The sequence below is a fragment of the Mus caroli genome, chromosome 18 (genome assembly GCF_900094665.2).
Source record: "Mus caroli chromosome 18, CAROLI_EIJ_v1.1, whole genome shotgun sequence".
NCBI lineage: Eukaryota > Metazoa > Chordata > Mammalia > Rodentia > Muridae > Mus > Mus caroli.
In genome coordinates, this window is record NC_034587.1 from 75,039,793 (window position 1) to 75,055,886 (window position 16,094).

General features: G+C 41.1%; 1 protein-coding gene across 1 annotated transcript in view; it reads right to left on the reverse strand.

The window, feature by feature from the left end:
• Window positions 1–246: 246 nt before the first annotated feature.
• Window positions 247–16,094, reverse strand: part of Setbp1 (SET binding protein 1) — a 352,035-nt gene continuing 336,187 nt past the window's right edge. Inside the window, exon 6 of the mRNA XM_021150811.2 lies at window positions 247–2,045. Coding sequence (XP_021006470.1) covers window positions 1,426–2,045 — 620 coding nt within the window. The 3' untranslated portion in view covers window positions 247–1,425. The remainder of the gene's footprint in view (window positions 2,046–16,094) is intronic.

The window sequence follows — 16,094 nt, forward strand, 5'->3', positions numbered from 1 at the left end:
TATCTGTCCACACTAAACCGGAGGCTAGAATACAACTTGGATGAGAAATGTACAGTTGAAATTGACCATTTCAAAGACGATTTGTCACACACAGTTTGCATCCATGCAGACTGATAGATTTATAATTACATTATGTACAGCAATGTTTTAGTGTATTAAGGCAACCACAATTTGGATACTTTGTCCAAGGTGGCTTTGATGCAATTGGAGTGGTGGTACCCTTTGAATATTTTATTTTATTTTTTTATTTTAGATAAGAACACTTACTCCCCTTCGATTTTAAGGAATAATTATTAAGAGATAATGGACTTCTACTGTCTTTGTTTCTTTTTCTTAAACCTATGACAGCTCTTTGCATGAAAATAATTAGGTACCAAGGCATTGCTAGACAGTTTTCTTTCTGGCGGGTGTGGGATTTTGATTTTTGGTGGCTTATCAGTTATTCCACTTGCTAGGGGGGTTATTAAAACCATTTTTTCCTGCCTATTCGCCACTGATATGTTTTAAGTATAAAAATAACCTGGCTGACACTTGGGTCAACATATCCATTGGCTGCTCTGAGTCACTTATTAAAAAGCTTCTAAACTGTACTGAGTTATGTTTCACAATGATTGGGATTCAAAGCCGGTTCCTTGAGGCAGGATTTGAAGAGTGGACTTTACAAACGTGAGTCAAGTTCACCTTGTTTAGATGTGTATCACAAAGTTGAAGGCAGCAAGTTAACAGGAGTACATGAAAACACAACACAAAAGAAAAAAAGCAGGAAAAAGACAATGCAAAAATCAGTGTAGGAGACAGGAACACGAGCAGATCTAAGGTCGCCTATCAGTCCAATTCCACTTTCTGATCACAAGTTTCCATCTGAGCAACTGTGCTGTTAACGGAAAGACTCATCTCTCGGGTCACATGAAGATGATGTTGGTGCCCCAAAGCCTAGTGGAGTTTGCAAACCAAAAGAAATAAAAACCAATTATGCGGAAGTGGCTTACAAACAAGCCAGCTGGTAAATTTGCAGCTTTGCTTCCCCTTGGAATGTTTGCTAATGGTGTTTCCCATTTATTATTTATTTATTATTTATCTTTTTTTCTGACCAGCAAATGAAATCGGAATCAAGGGCACACCTGGGATGAGGAAGATCAGGTGGCCATCTTTGAGCACCAGCTTTGAGTTCTTCTGTCTTCTGCAGCCTGCAAGGATCCCGCCACTGAATGAACAACAGTGGCAGCTACTTTTTCTTTTTTTTGGAGGGGGTTCCCTCATTCCACTACCCCAAGAGCTCCCTATAGCTCCACCCTGCCCTCTGCCCATCCTGCCCACCCGCTGCAGAGACGGGCGGGGTGTCCCTGTGGCTGGGCATCAGCCCCACCCTGGCTGCTGTGCTCCCCCACATCAGTCCCTGCCCGGATCCTGCCACCCAGGCTCGCCCTAGGGAAGGACATCGCTCTCGCTGGCTCGGGACTTCCGTGGCCTTTTGGCCTTCACCTCCTCTTCCTGGGGAAGGGGCTGCGGGGTGGGCTGCGCGGGCTGCGCGGGCTGCGCTGGGGGCTGCGGTCTGTGTTTCCTCTTCCCGCCCCGAGCCGTCTTGGGCAGCGGCGGCGGTGGCGGTGGTGGAGGTGGGGGCGGCGGCAGTGGTGGGGGCGGCGGCGGGGGCAGCGGTGGCGCCTCCCGGGCCATGTGGATGACAGCCTCGATGGTGGCCATCACTGCATCCTGGCCCGAGGCCGGCTCCAGCGCGAGGGGACTCAGGCTGGGCTTCTGGCCTCTCTTGCTGGGTAGGTCAATGCACTTTTCCAGCACTGGCATTTGGTCTCTGGAGTCCTCATCGAACTGTGAGGCCTGCTTCCGAGGCCGGCCTCGCCTCTTCTTGACAAAGTTGTTGCCCGTCTTTGATTGTCTCTGCAGCCGCTTGGCCTTCAGAATCTTGTTCACGTGGTCCAGGTTCTTCTTGGTGGACAGAAGCTTGGTGTAATGGCACATCTTCCGCACTTCGCATTGGATGGCTTCGATCTCCCGTCTCTTGAATCTCTTCTTCAGGGAGGAGCTGGCTGCAGGAGACAAGAGCAGAGAGGTTGAGCTCAGCACACAATGCCCTCCATATATTATTGCTTCTCGATTTAGACAGAAAATAACAAAAATAAACAGTGGCTGACTACATCACGTGTACAAAGCATTATTTACATTATTTCAATCCTTGCAATTGTGCAAAACGCTGTGATTGATATTTTATTTCAGTGTATTATGAGACAGGACCTCCGTATGCAGGGCAGGTTGTCTTTAAATTTTGGATCCTTTTGCCTCAGCCTTGTTGAGGGCTCAGAAAGGAGGCTTTCATGGCCATACTGGACTTCCTCCTCCCTCCTCTCTTTTAAAAATAAGAAAACTGAGGTTCAGATCTTCCTAGAGTCTTAGAAGCAATGATAGAAAGCACAATATAAACTTTATATCTTCTTTCTTTCTTTCTTTCTTTCTTTCTTTCTTTCTTTCTTTCTTTCTTCCTTCCATTCCTTCTCTCTCTTTTTTCTTTCTTTCTTTCTTTCTTTCTTTCTTTCTTTCTTTCTTTCTTTCTTTCATTTAGCCATTTGACATCTGACCTGATTCAATTAAGCATTAGTTGATACTTTCCCTTTGTCTGACCTTGAACGCTTACACACAGCCCACCCACATCATTCAGTGAGATCAATACTGTGAGGGGGGTTGTGCCTGAACGCTCTGGTTGGGAAGGTGTGGTCTCTTAATATTTTCCCCCCGCCAGTATTCTGGAGCTGTCAAGTGGCCTGATGATGCCCAATTAACCAACTTCTTCCTAACCTTCACCCTCTGGGAAGTCAAGGGCAATATCCGCCAGGTGTTTCTCGATGGCTTCCCCTCCCCTGCTGAAGAGCTGTTTGCAAAGGGCCCTTTTCATGTGCGGCTGGCCAGATGCTCCTTTCTTTTATGAGCCTAACTTCTCAGGAAGTCCTGTACGGTGCCACTAAATGGCCTTCAGAACTGCTTCGTTTTGAAGTTCAGACACCATAAAGTGTGAATGGCTTCAAGACATAGCGAGCCTTTCACCCCCCCACCCACCCACCCAGTCCATTCTCCGGTGATTGTCTGTGAGCAGGCACACATGCAGTTAGTACCTGTGTCCTGGCACACATGCAGCTGTACCTGTGCATGCATACCTGCACACAAGGGCAGGCACGCTGTTCACCTTTTGTGCTGCCTGCTAGCCGTTTGCAGACTTAAGTGTCTCCTCACGGAGTTCTTTGCTGCTGTGATTTGTCCCAAAGAAGCCCACTTAAAAGACTAGACTCTAAAGGGGCATTCTTTTTTTCATTTTATTGTGTTGTTTTCTCATGTGGTCCTGTTATTATTTTTTCATCTATTAGTTGAAAGGATAAATATCTTAAGGGAGAAATGGAAAAATATGCTTAACACTTGGCCACCGCTCTCAGTATTCTTGGCAACTCCCACTTCATTCTTTCCATGGTGCCCCGATTCTCCCTCATGCTGTGGCCCATCACAGACTTCCAGGAGGGTTTTATTTGAAGTTATTTATGCGACTAGCCTCATGGAGTGGGAAGCGCTGAGTTCCATAGGCCAGGTCAAACTGCCACTGCTTTTGGCCAAAGGTCAGCTAGACTGACTGAGCAGTGAATAACTACTGAGCGATCTTTAAAATAAGTTATAAAGATCAAAATAGAACAAAGCCTGGAGTGAGCTTCTCACTATAAAAATAAAACTTTTGTAGTTAGTCTTGTAAAAAGAAAGGTGGCTCAATTATCAGTCCCTCGGCTTTATGCAGCTCACAGACCATGCACCGTGCCTCCTGAATGGGCAGGATTGAAAGTTGCTTCCTGGATGGCAAATGAGACTAATTCTGGTTGCCTCCCAGTCACAGCCTTTGGAAGTGTTCTAGTTTGGATTCCGAAGGCAACGGTTGCAAATGTAGGGACCAGGAGTTTCTTATCAGGCCTTGTTAGAGACAGGCAATGTACTTCATGCATAGAGACTCTGAAGAGTTAGAAACATGCCACAAACCTCTGGGCACCATGGTGCAGTTTGCTCTCTCTGTAGTTTAGGCCATCTATCAAGGAACTACCTGAGGTACAACCAGCAATACCAAGATGCTAATTTTGCAGACCTGTAGCACAGCTCGGTATAAATACCAGCTGATTTTATTAGTTGTATTATCTGAGTAAGACTTGACAGAAATGCTTTCACGAGCTACATGTTCACTCATATGGGGGCAAACATAATAGATAGGTAGCCGGGAAAAATGAAATTTGAAGCTGAACCTAGTGTCAGTGATGATAGGAGGAACCTGGAACATTTGCAGGCTGTCGGTGGGGTATAAATTGGCCCCATCATTTCAAACAACGGTGGGGCAGTAGCTGCTACCATTGAGGGTATGCAGTCTCAGTGCCCTAGCCATGGCATGCCAGGGTCAATTCCCTCACTTATGTGAAATAAGAGGCAAAAAGACTTAGAAGAGGATCCCTCCAAGTTCAGGGAATGCTATAGGAGAATATATAAGAAAACATAAACGCTAATCGAAAGCTAATGAGCCAATGACAACATAGTGAGCTAGCAGGACCATACACATATACAGCAGTATGATTACATTTAAAACGTTGAGTGAGGCCGGGCATGGTGGCGCACGCCTTTAATCCCAGCACTCGGGAGGCAGAGGCAGATGGATTTCTGAGTTCTAGGCCAGCCTGGTCTACAAAGTGAGTTCCAGGACAGCCAGGGCTACACAGAGAAACCCTGTCTGGAAAAACCAAAAAACAAAACAAAACAAAAACAAACAAAAAAAAGTTGAGTGAAAAAATTCCAATTGCAGAATTTTCTTTTAAATAAACAAACCATGTTTGTAACAATAAAGATGCATGTATTTGAAAAAAAAATTTTTTTTTCATCTTCAGGATCCAAGTGAAAAGCCCACAGTGGCCACTGGGAGGAAAATCAATAGTGAATGAAAGACTTGATGAAGGGAGAGTTTTCAATGTTTATTCTCCTCCAAAGTTACCTCATTAAGTTACAAAGCTTTTAAACTGGGGCTGCCCAGCAGAAGTTGTTGAATGTTAAAAATGTTCTTTATCAGAAGCCCGGGTGCTGGTGCACACCTGTAACTCCAGCACGGGAACAGGTGCGCTGATCAGGATGTTAAGGGCCTCCTTGGCTACGTCGTGGGTTCTACAACATCTGGAGTACATTAAGACCCTGTCTCAAGAAACAGAATAAAAGGAGGAGAATGAAGAGGAGGCAGAGAAGAAAAAGAAAAAGACTTACACCCCACAGCACCAGCTAGCAGTGACGTACAGCAACTAGCATTGAGAGGCATTCAGAGGCAACTAGCATTGAGAGGCAGCTACTATGATGGAGAACGTGATTATCCCATTTAGTGTAAATAGTTACTATGAGCCTAATGGCTCCTTCTTGGGTAGGATGGTGGTTGACTAAACAACCCAATGACAAATAGCACTTGGAGATTCAGTCAATAAACTAAAGGCTGTTGGGAATTCAAGTTAAATGACTGGTGTCTCAAAAAAAATTATTTGGACGAGGGTAAAACTAATTATGAAGTCATGAAGGAGATAAAACAAATTTTATTTGGCTATCATTTTAATAAACATTAACAAAGAGACTCTGACATAAAATTTAAGTTAAACCCTGCCTGGGCTTTGCCTGGTATAATTGTTGTTAGGTTTTTTGTTTTAAAGGTGTAATCGCTGTATTATTATTAACTTTTAACTTTTCATGGCTTTGTCTCAAATGAAACCACCTGAAACTGGCTTCAAGGGAAGAGGAGAGAAAGAAGACAGAAGCACTGCTGAATGGCGATTCATCAAGAGCTGATATTGCTGAAGCTGAGTAACAGTATATGAGGTATACCAATGTTGCTCTGATTTCATACACGCTTCATGTTGTTCAAACTGCAAGCTTAAAATTATGAAGGATAAGAGGCAAACATCATGCATTTCTTGGACTTGGGACAGGAGAGAGCCACAGTTCACACACACACACACACACACACACACACACACACACACACATATATATATATATGTATATATATTCCAAAGCATTTTATTTGGTTAACAAACCATATTGAAAGATCATACATACTTTATTAATATTATCATTATTTTTAAACAGAGAAAGGTTGGGGTAGGTATATAGCATTTGGTGATTTTTTTATACCCGAGGGCTTAGAGCTTAGGTTCTTTCCTAGAATGTAAACACACTCCTCCACATTCTGTGTGAGTCTCACAGTCCAGCTTAGTCACAGAAAGAAGATTCACTATCTGAACTTCCTTCTATGGCTTTTTCACTTTCGCCATGAGGCACCAGAGCATCTGGCTTCCCCAGTAGCTCTGGGTCCAGCCCTTCTGAGATCATCTTGTCTCTGATTGCCATCACTGGAACACCCACTTGAACCATCTTGAGATATCTGGCATATCGTGGATCCCTGGGTACAGTTAGGACGTTTTCTGTTCTCATATCCTTAGGGTTCTATTCACATAGCTTTGGGAGAATGAGAGATTCACCAATTTTCTTAAGTTCCACTGGTTACTGTCCTCTGACTTAACTGTATGCGACAGTGATGAAGTTCCCAGGTTTATGTTGTGACAATCATGTACCAGTGTCATTAGCTAACCTCTATTTGACATCAGGTATCATAACTATATCCCTTTCTTCTGCACACTCTGAGGCTGGAGGTTTCTACATGTGCAGAACACCTGAACCCTATTTTGCACTTATGCGTATTTTTCAAACTTTCAGTCCAGAATCTGTGTTCATGCAGATGAAGGACAGAGTGGAGCAGAGCTGATGTGGCCTTGTGCAGGGTGGATATCGATGAAGATGAAGCACTCACTATGAGCCATTTCATGCTTCTGGGTCTCTTCATATGTTTTATCCCGGGCCAATGATCTAAATGGTTTTCAATTTTTTTTCTGGATTTAAAGATTGCCATAATTCTTTCCTCCGTTTATTATCAATTGCCTTCGCAAAATGTGGGATGGCTTTCTAAAATCTATTTCTCCTCTAATAAATTTGAAACCTCAGGCTGGGGAGAAGAGCATTTTGGACTTGGCAAGGTTTGGTATTCACAGATCTTTCTCCTTATTGCTCATGATTCCAACGTCCCTCTAAATGTTTACAGATTTTTCCCTCTCTTCAAATTGTTTCATTATTGGACAGTAATTTCTGGGATCTTGCTGCAAAGATTGATTCCATATTTGCCCTCTTTCCTGTCATTGTCCTCTGTCTTGCCTGCTATTTGCTACGCTTACAGAATAATTATGACAGATCCAGGCAAAATACAAATTTATTTCTTTATAGCTGCAATAGAAATAATTTTCTAGCTCCTCAGAATGGCCAAGCGAATGGGTAAGATGCTGTTGGTACAGAGTTAGATACCTCTTCATTCCCGTTTTCAGAGGCCTGGGATATCAGCCTTTGCTGATTTTCTCACATGATAGAAGAAGAATGAATGGGCTTAGCAGCGATTCTTGTCCCGAGATTTTCAGATTGAGTGTGAGTTTGGTTATTAAACAACTGAATCAAGCCTTGGTTATTTAGAAGATTTGAGAAATTGGTTCGGATGTTGCTAGACTGTATTTTGTTCATATTAATGACACAGCATAGATATGTAAGACAGATTTGAGTGGGTTGTCAGGGAGACAGATTTATTTATGGACTTCTTAAGAGAATATTTTTGTGGTTCTGAATGGCCCTAAAGGGAACTGTGGTCAATTTGGGGGAAGACTTTCAGGATAAAGACAGTTGGAACACTTTTGGCCCTAACTAGTACAGGGAGTGTTGCTGTACATTGATTTCTGAGTTGATGTATGTTAGAAAGCTCTTTCCATAGATCGTATCTCACCCCCTGCACTTTCTGAGGTTCCAACATAGGAACAGCCAAGCAGCAGTAGGTGATCTGGAAGATGCTGTGGGGTCAGCACATGTGGGCTCAAGAGAAGTTGCCTAATGTTGTACAATGTAAATTGTACATTTTATGCTTTGTACTCGAATTTGAATCAGTAATGATTTTCAAATTTGTTTTAATGATGTTTTGTATTATTTCATGGGAAGAATGTGGCAACCTGCCTTGGCATATACATTTTCTTCTTCCATCTTTGAATTTAAATTAACCCTCTATAGCCCTGGCCTTAAAGATTCTTTTGAAAAGGACAAGTTATTTCTTTCGGTTGAGCTCCTACAGGGGAAGGAACAGTTGAATAGCTGCTGGATAGTAAACGTATGAGAGAGTACTGCTCTTCACATTTGGAGATTGGGTTTTGGGCCTATTCAACAGGTGGGAACTCATGCCTGGTATTGAAATCTAGAAAAACAAAACAAAACAACACATTTCTAGAACATCAAAATCCCTCAGAAAGAAATTTCCTAGTGTTGTTCTGTTAAGTTAAAATGGCATTAAATCACCTTTAAAATCAGTGTGTTTACAAGCATACGCAAATGCTACTTTCGGCTGTAATCAGGGAACTATCTTTTTGCTCTGAACAGCAGGGAATACAGAGATTCTTGGCTGCTCAAGGTGCTCAGACAGGGGGCTGGTGTCCTTCTCACCCATAAACAAGACATTTACACCACTAAAGGCTCAAGGAGGAGGGGGAAGAAGGAATACAACACCAGGAAATAGGGAGAAAAACCTGCACATGTGCTGTTTTCTGGGAGTGACACACCCATGACCACCATAGACTCATAGCTACAAGGGTTATCTTCCCTGGGCATGCCCAGAACTGAACTTGTCAACTGCTGGGGATAAATGAGGAAGACACTGATGGAACGCTATCCCTACCTGTTGAACTATTAACCACTAGTTCTGGGAAAAGGGGGCTCACTGTCCTCAGTTGTGTACCCACTCTGATGGGAAGTTCTAAATCTATCCTCCTGCAGAAGACCTTGGTTAAATTCTACAGTGAAAACAAATAGACATGATTTGGGATAGGCATTTGTAGGGAGGAGAAATTGACAGAAGTTAGAAGAAGCAAAACGATGGTGGGCACGAGAGTAATTAGAATGAATTATATTTATGTATGACATTATCAAAAACAAATCTATTTCTTTTAAAAGCAGAGACCGGGAGGTCATCGTGATGGGGCATGCTCTCCACTTTTTCCTTAAAATTATCTTGTAATATGGTGGTTTTTTTTTTTTTTTTTTTTTGAAGCCATGACCAGCTTGGGGTATACGGTGAAAGACCATCCTTTCTCAACTATAACAGCTTAGAGGTCTTCAGCTCTGTCATTTTACACACACAGGAGTTTGCCTGATGGGAGAGAAGGAGGAGTGGAATGTGGAGTTACTATATGTTCACCTTTATCTGCAGTGGGAGATGACACCAGAGAGCAGGTGGCATTGAGCAGCTGCCTGTATCTTCTCATAGACATTAAAGATGTTGGCAATTTAGAGCCTTGCCTTGTGCTCTTCTATTCCGGACATCTCGCCTATTGTCTAACTCCCCCCAGCCCCCGCCCCCTTAGATTCCCAGTGGGCACCACATTTCCCTAAGAGGAAGCAAATTTATTTGGCTGCAGGATTACTGTATTAATAATTTATGTTCACATTATCAATGTTTTATCTGAAAATTAAGAATTAAATAAAGCATTCTAATGAATTATCTATGGGACCAGAATGATGTCCTCACGTGGCCTGTACATACATGCATCTGCCGTAATTTGTCTTAAAGTTTCAGGGAAAAGGAGTAAGCTCACAGGTCTTCAGGGGTTAATGGAGCATCTTACAAACTCACTGTGTCCATGTGCTGTGAGTCAAGCTTGTATTCTACATGTTAGAGCACATCAGCCCTCGAGGTTAATTTTAGTGAGACAAGAATTTTAAATTAAAAAAAAAGTTCAATCAAAGTACTTTGTGATGAGATAAGAAAACCCAAGGGATATTTTATGTATCACAATAAGTTGTCTTGTTTTCTCACTTCGGTCTGTATGAAATGACTTGGAAAACTTTCTTTATAAAATGAGAGTTTGACACACTCATGGTTTGGTGTATCCATAGGTTGTGACTCTAAAACACAGTAGAACACTTAGTGTCACTACAGGATAAGGCCCCTCTACAAAGTAATTTCTTGAATAATACAAAACAAAACAAAACAAAACAAAACAAAACAAAACAAAACAAACAACCTCATACTATGGAAAGAACACTTTTGCTAATTGCCTGGAAATTTATTCATTATGTAGTAATTTTGTTCCTGACAATGATAAGATATAACCTGCTTTAAAAAAAATTCCTTAAATCTGAAAACTTAAAGCTTTTATAAGCAGAGTCAACTGAAGAGATTTGTCAACTCTCATAGTCAACATTCGGAGAACTGAACTAATTACAAAGGGCAATGCCTTCTGGTTTCCAAGATTACCTAACTTTTAATAAGAAAAATGGCTCACCATGTTCCTGAGAAAATCTTGTCTAATTGATGTTGAGAATGAAGAAATGTTATGACTTAAGTACAGCCAGGAATGTTTTTCTTCTTTGGGCCCATATCTACACTCTTAACCTATGTCTACCAATAAAAGACATGGAAAAAACAATTCAGATCTTCAAATTATATTATTATAAGTGTGAAAACATAAGGGAATTAAATAAAGGTTGCATTCAAATTCAGTCTGTTTGTGTTCCTTAAACCATTAGTAAAATTGTAAAATTGGTAGAAAAATTTAATAGCAACACAGTGCTTTTGTTTCATTGATAGAATCCATTAAATAGAATGTGGAATTATTTTGAGAAAGTCATTTATATGTGAATTATTTCATTCCTTCAAAGTTTATGTCTTGAAAGGGAAACATGTTCTAAATATGCATTTAATGGGATGACTACTCCCAGTGATGTCACAGGATGAAAAACAGTTGGACTTTACTACCCTAAAGTTTTTTATGTGCTTAAAAATACTATACAGCATTTATTCAGTCACTTCGAATTTTAATTCCGGATCTTCTCTTGCTCTGAGCTCATGTCTAGGAAATACCCAAATTTTCTTGAGGAGGAATAATGCCTGGTCCTCAGAATGGACAAGGCAGTTCCAGCTTGGTAGTCCATGTTGGTTAATGGTTCCTCACACACTATGAATTCCTAGAGACTAAGCCTGGACAAAATTTATCTACAGATTCTCTCATTCATCACCAATTGAATGAACTTCAGGAAATTGCATGGCCATCAGAGGAGTTCTGTAGTCACACAGAACTCTTAAAAGGAGATTTGAGACCAACATCCTTCATTTGCTTAGGCAATGTTAAAGTCCTGGTGTCTCTGGGTTTCCAGAATACCTGACTTCATTGGGCGTGGTGATGCAAAGCCAAGCACTGATGTGTTTACAGGTTGGAAAAAATAAATCACCCGAGGCTTTGAATAAATAAAGGCAGCAGTCTGGAGTTGGTGCCTGAGCTTTTGTTAGGTAGTGAATTGAAAGAAACAACAATTGCAAACTGAAGGAAACCAGAGAGAGAGCCACTAAACCCCATACTATTTCAGTAAACATTGGCTTTTGTTGTAGCTTGGATCAAGCCCACAACTATGAATAGACCCCAGCTTCTCAACTGCCAGCTGGGACCCCAGTCTGTGTCCTCACATCTGAACATGGGGGCTGTGAAAAGGAGGGGATACAGGTCTATGGGTGAGTTTGAAGGAAGGGAATGGGATGGTAAGATGTCATTATATTATAACCACAGAAAGAGAATTAAATAATGTCAACAGTAGAAGGTTTCTGAACCAATCCAACAACAATCATTAAAAATCAAATGAGTAATGGATCATTCCACATGCGTAGGGTAGTTTATGTCCCTGCAGCCTCGGCACTGAACTCACACGTGTGCTTTGGATTGCACAGGATGTCACAAAGATGTGCATTCTGAACCATCTGAGCTGAGAGCTGCTGTGCTGTAGGAATTGCATTTGTTTATATTACACTAAAGGTCTCTGCACTCAGAGACGCACTGTGACATAGTCACAGAAAATACTTTTAACATTTTCTTCATCACCATTCCTGGGTAGCTTGTGTCAACTTAGTATATCTTTGTATTTATTATGTATTATTATTGAACTGTGTTATGTTATGCTTTGGATTGATGACTTGGGTATCATTAAAAAAACCCAAAAATCCATTCAATGACTTTTGGCTGTGGATTAGGACAGACTTCCTAGTTACTCTAATATACCTTAGACAGACTTCCACCATTTCATACTATATATATTGACGTAAATCAGTGTTTTCGGCATTGATGATCATGAAATGAAAATATCACTCAACAGTGGGAAATATTGAAGTTGGTCTGCATCTGAACGTATCGAATACTCAAATGCAAGTCAACCTATGTAAAAGCAGACTAGGCTATCTGCTTTATAAAGATATAAACTTGCCTTTGTCCTTAATAAATGATAAATTATGACATAAAAAATCTTTTAAAATAAAATTCTTTCTGATTTATTATCTGCAAATGTTCAATTTGCATACCTATGAGCCTGCAGTTGCATAAAAAGTTCTTGGGCACAAAATAGTGCCAAGAGTCTCTTCAATTTCATGGTGAGATCGATCGATCGTAGATTCAATTTCTAGCCCTGAAACAGGACCAAAGACAAAGATGTCTTGACTAGACAACTGGAGAAGCTGGGTAGAAGTGAAGTCTGGGCCAAAACCTTTCTGTGACTGAGCTACATCAGTTAAGTCTCCTAGTTTGTCAGTTAAGCAAGGAGCAAAGTTAGGCGCAGTCTCCCAAAGGGGCCATTTCTTTTTTCTCTCTCAAATCTGCTGTGGCATTGTCTTTAACCATAAATTGATGTTGCATGTAATGTGACATTTTGTATGCATGTTCTTACTCGACTTTAAAAATAGTTGTACATTTCAAATGTGTGTGCTAAAGGGAAGAAAATTCTTGCTGACCATGTCTGAAGTTTATGAATCGCAAGAAACTATGGGCCTTGCTTTCTTTTTGGTTTGAACAAATAAACTTGCTTATGCAATCCTCAGGTTTATCGCTGGATATCCAGTAGATGTTGACTTAAAAATTCGGAGGAACAGAGCTACTAGTCTGAATCATCAACCCACAGTCCTCTGGCTTTAGGTAAAGCTCTTATTCTCTTGGAGAAATTGTTACTTCTGGATCATGATCTGCAAAAGGGCTCAGGCCACCAGATAGTTTCTGTTCTAGATGTGACATCCTCAAATCCTTCATCTCTGTTTCCTACAAGACCAGTTCTAGACTGCATTCTATTTTCATGATGCTCCTCTAGAGATTTAAAAGACCTGCTAAGGTGCTTCTCAAATTAGTACCCCAGAATTAAACATATTTGGCATATATAAAGTGTTTAGTACCAACGACTTGAGCTGATTCATTTCTGTAATCAAAAAGTACAACACTTACATTAACGAAGGCCACACTTAAAAAAAAAAAAAGACTGCACATTTTCAATAGCACACATACTCTTGGCTCATAGAAAATGAAGGTTCAGCAGTCCCTTTAAATGTTTTAACATACATTGCCATCAAACCGTCATGCTGTCATGGAGAAATGTTCCTAAGCACAGCTGTAAACCTTTCATTAAATTTGTAAAGTTCAATTTTATTGGTCCCAATCATCTGAGTTTTGAACCACATTAATCTTCATTTCTTCCCCTGCCAAGTTTTGAGGCCTTTCCTTTTCAAAGAGGTGGATAATGTCAAAGGTAATGACTGCCCTTTTCACTCTGGTGGGCGTGACTCAAATAACTCAAATGCACACGCACTCTTTTTACTAAAATATCAGTGTATACAATAAAACATCTTCGCATTCTTCATAACAGCAATAAACAATTACACCCATTGCTTTAGATTTTCCTATGCTGTCGAATTTGTCTGCTTAGCAGATGATGGATGAAGCCCAGAAACAATAACTCTGCATGGCCTACAGGTGTGTGTCCAATTCTATTATTTCTGCAAGTGTCAGAGAGGATATTGCCTCTGGTGGTAGATAGGAATAAAAGTCCTGCACTGTTTTCTTGGTTGTTTTTTGTTTGTTTGTTTGTTTTCTTGTTTTGTTTTGTTTTTTTGTTTTGTTTTGTTTTACCCAAAGGCAACTATCTTGTCCTAGTGAGGGAAAAGACCCCAAACTAAATAATGCTCATTTTGATTCTAGTGCTTACAAATCTCCCCTGGAATTCATTTATAATTGAATATTAAAGCTTTTTCAAACTTTTATTACTTTCAAATCAATATCCTGCATCTTAGTAAATCCTACCCATCTTTAAAACTCCCAGTAAGTCCTCCTTTTAAATGCCGTCCCTGGCCTTCCATTTAAATGTTAACCTTTCTGCTCCTGTTACATTGCTGGCTTCTCTCTAACAGCGCCATATAAGCTGTCCTATATTTGCATTGTAGAATTAATCGATATTTATCCCCCCTCTTATGCCATGTCTTCCTACTGAACCAGGACCATGTGTTAGCTTTTCTCATTCATTCTCAGAACAAATATTGAAGGAGTCCCATCTTGAGCCAGGCACCGAGCCAGGCGCTAAATTCTTTGCCTTTCTCCCAGTGACTAACATGAAGCTCAGCTAACTAACTTGATTTGAAGTCATTCCTAACCCAGACTTCTAATCCAGTAATTGGCATCAACTTTGCAGATTCTGTACATGGGGAAAGAAAGGATGCTTGGAGGGAGAACAGAAGAAGCATGTTTGAAAGGGGAGCCTCACACCACACATCTCAGTGGTCTTTCACCTGCCTGAAAGAGGCGTTAAGGCTGGAGTCTCAGCTCTGTAACCACAAGTCCTGTGAAATATAGACCAACGTCCAGTATACCCTATGGAAGAAATGGGGGCCAGTAACAACGGAAAAAAAAGTTTGCAATACATTACAAGTCACTAAGAAACTGGTTTGAATATTTAATAAAGTTATAAATTGATGGAAACTAGGAGTCTTCATATTGACTCTCTACCACCAAGAGGTTATTCACATGTAAATCAGCCTTCCCAAAATTCATGTCGAAAAGCTTAGACACAGGGGCAAGGAGTAAGGGAGAGAGGGGAAGGGAGAGGGAGAGAGGCAGGCAGGGGATTGGCTCCTTACAAAAATAAATAGATGTTCAAAGAACAGTTTCAGGTTCCCAGAGAAGGAGGGCTATACCAAAATTTCCCATATATCCTGTTGCCCCAGCACACACACAGCCTCCGCCATGGACAGGTTTTTATTCATTGCCGAACATTTGGGTCCAAATTATAATTCTCATTGAAAGGAGGGAAATCACATGTTGTCACGACTAGTTGACGTACATTCATATTCTGAGAAGTGTACCCATAGTCTGCTTGGGAAAAGAGTTCAGATCCTCTCTACCCCTGGGCTCAGAGAGGTCACGGAGCAAATCCTTTTCTCACTAACTTCAGAATCTTGACAGTTTGAGAGGCACAAGCTCACTCACCTCTTTCTGATTAGAGACTCATTGGCTACTAAGCCGTGAAGGCTTGGCTTCTAGGGAAAGTTAGTGTAAACAAATTCAGCGTTACAATGAGCAGAGTGAGAGGGTGACTCATGAACAAAACACAGACATATGCTCTTGTGTAAATAAAGGCCCGGTTCTAAAGTCTGCTTCCCATTAATTACACAACAAAAATGAACTTTCCATATGTAAAACCCAAAGCACTTAGCTCTGGCAACTTACATGAGAAAAATACCAGGATTGTGGGGTCATGAGTACTAACAAAAGTAGATTTCAAAGAAGGTCTTCTGCAAATACCTTCAGGCGTGACCTGGACAGCTTCTCCCAAAAGAATGGTTTGGAGCTTGTTTGTTTGTTTTTTGAGACAGGGTTTCTCTGTATAGCCCAGGCTGTTCTGGCACTCACTTTGTAGACCAGGCTAGCCTCGAAATCAGAAATCAGGCCTGCCTCCGCCTCCCAAGCGCTGGGATTAAAGGAGTGCGCCACCACTGCCTGGCTTATAAGTACTACTCAACTATTAAAAAGAATGAATTTATGAAATTCCTAGGCAAATGGATGGATCTGGAGGGCATCATCCTGAGTGAGGTAACACAATCACAAAGGAACTCACACAATATGTACTCACTGATAAGTGGATATTAGCCCAGAAACTTAGGATAC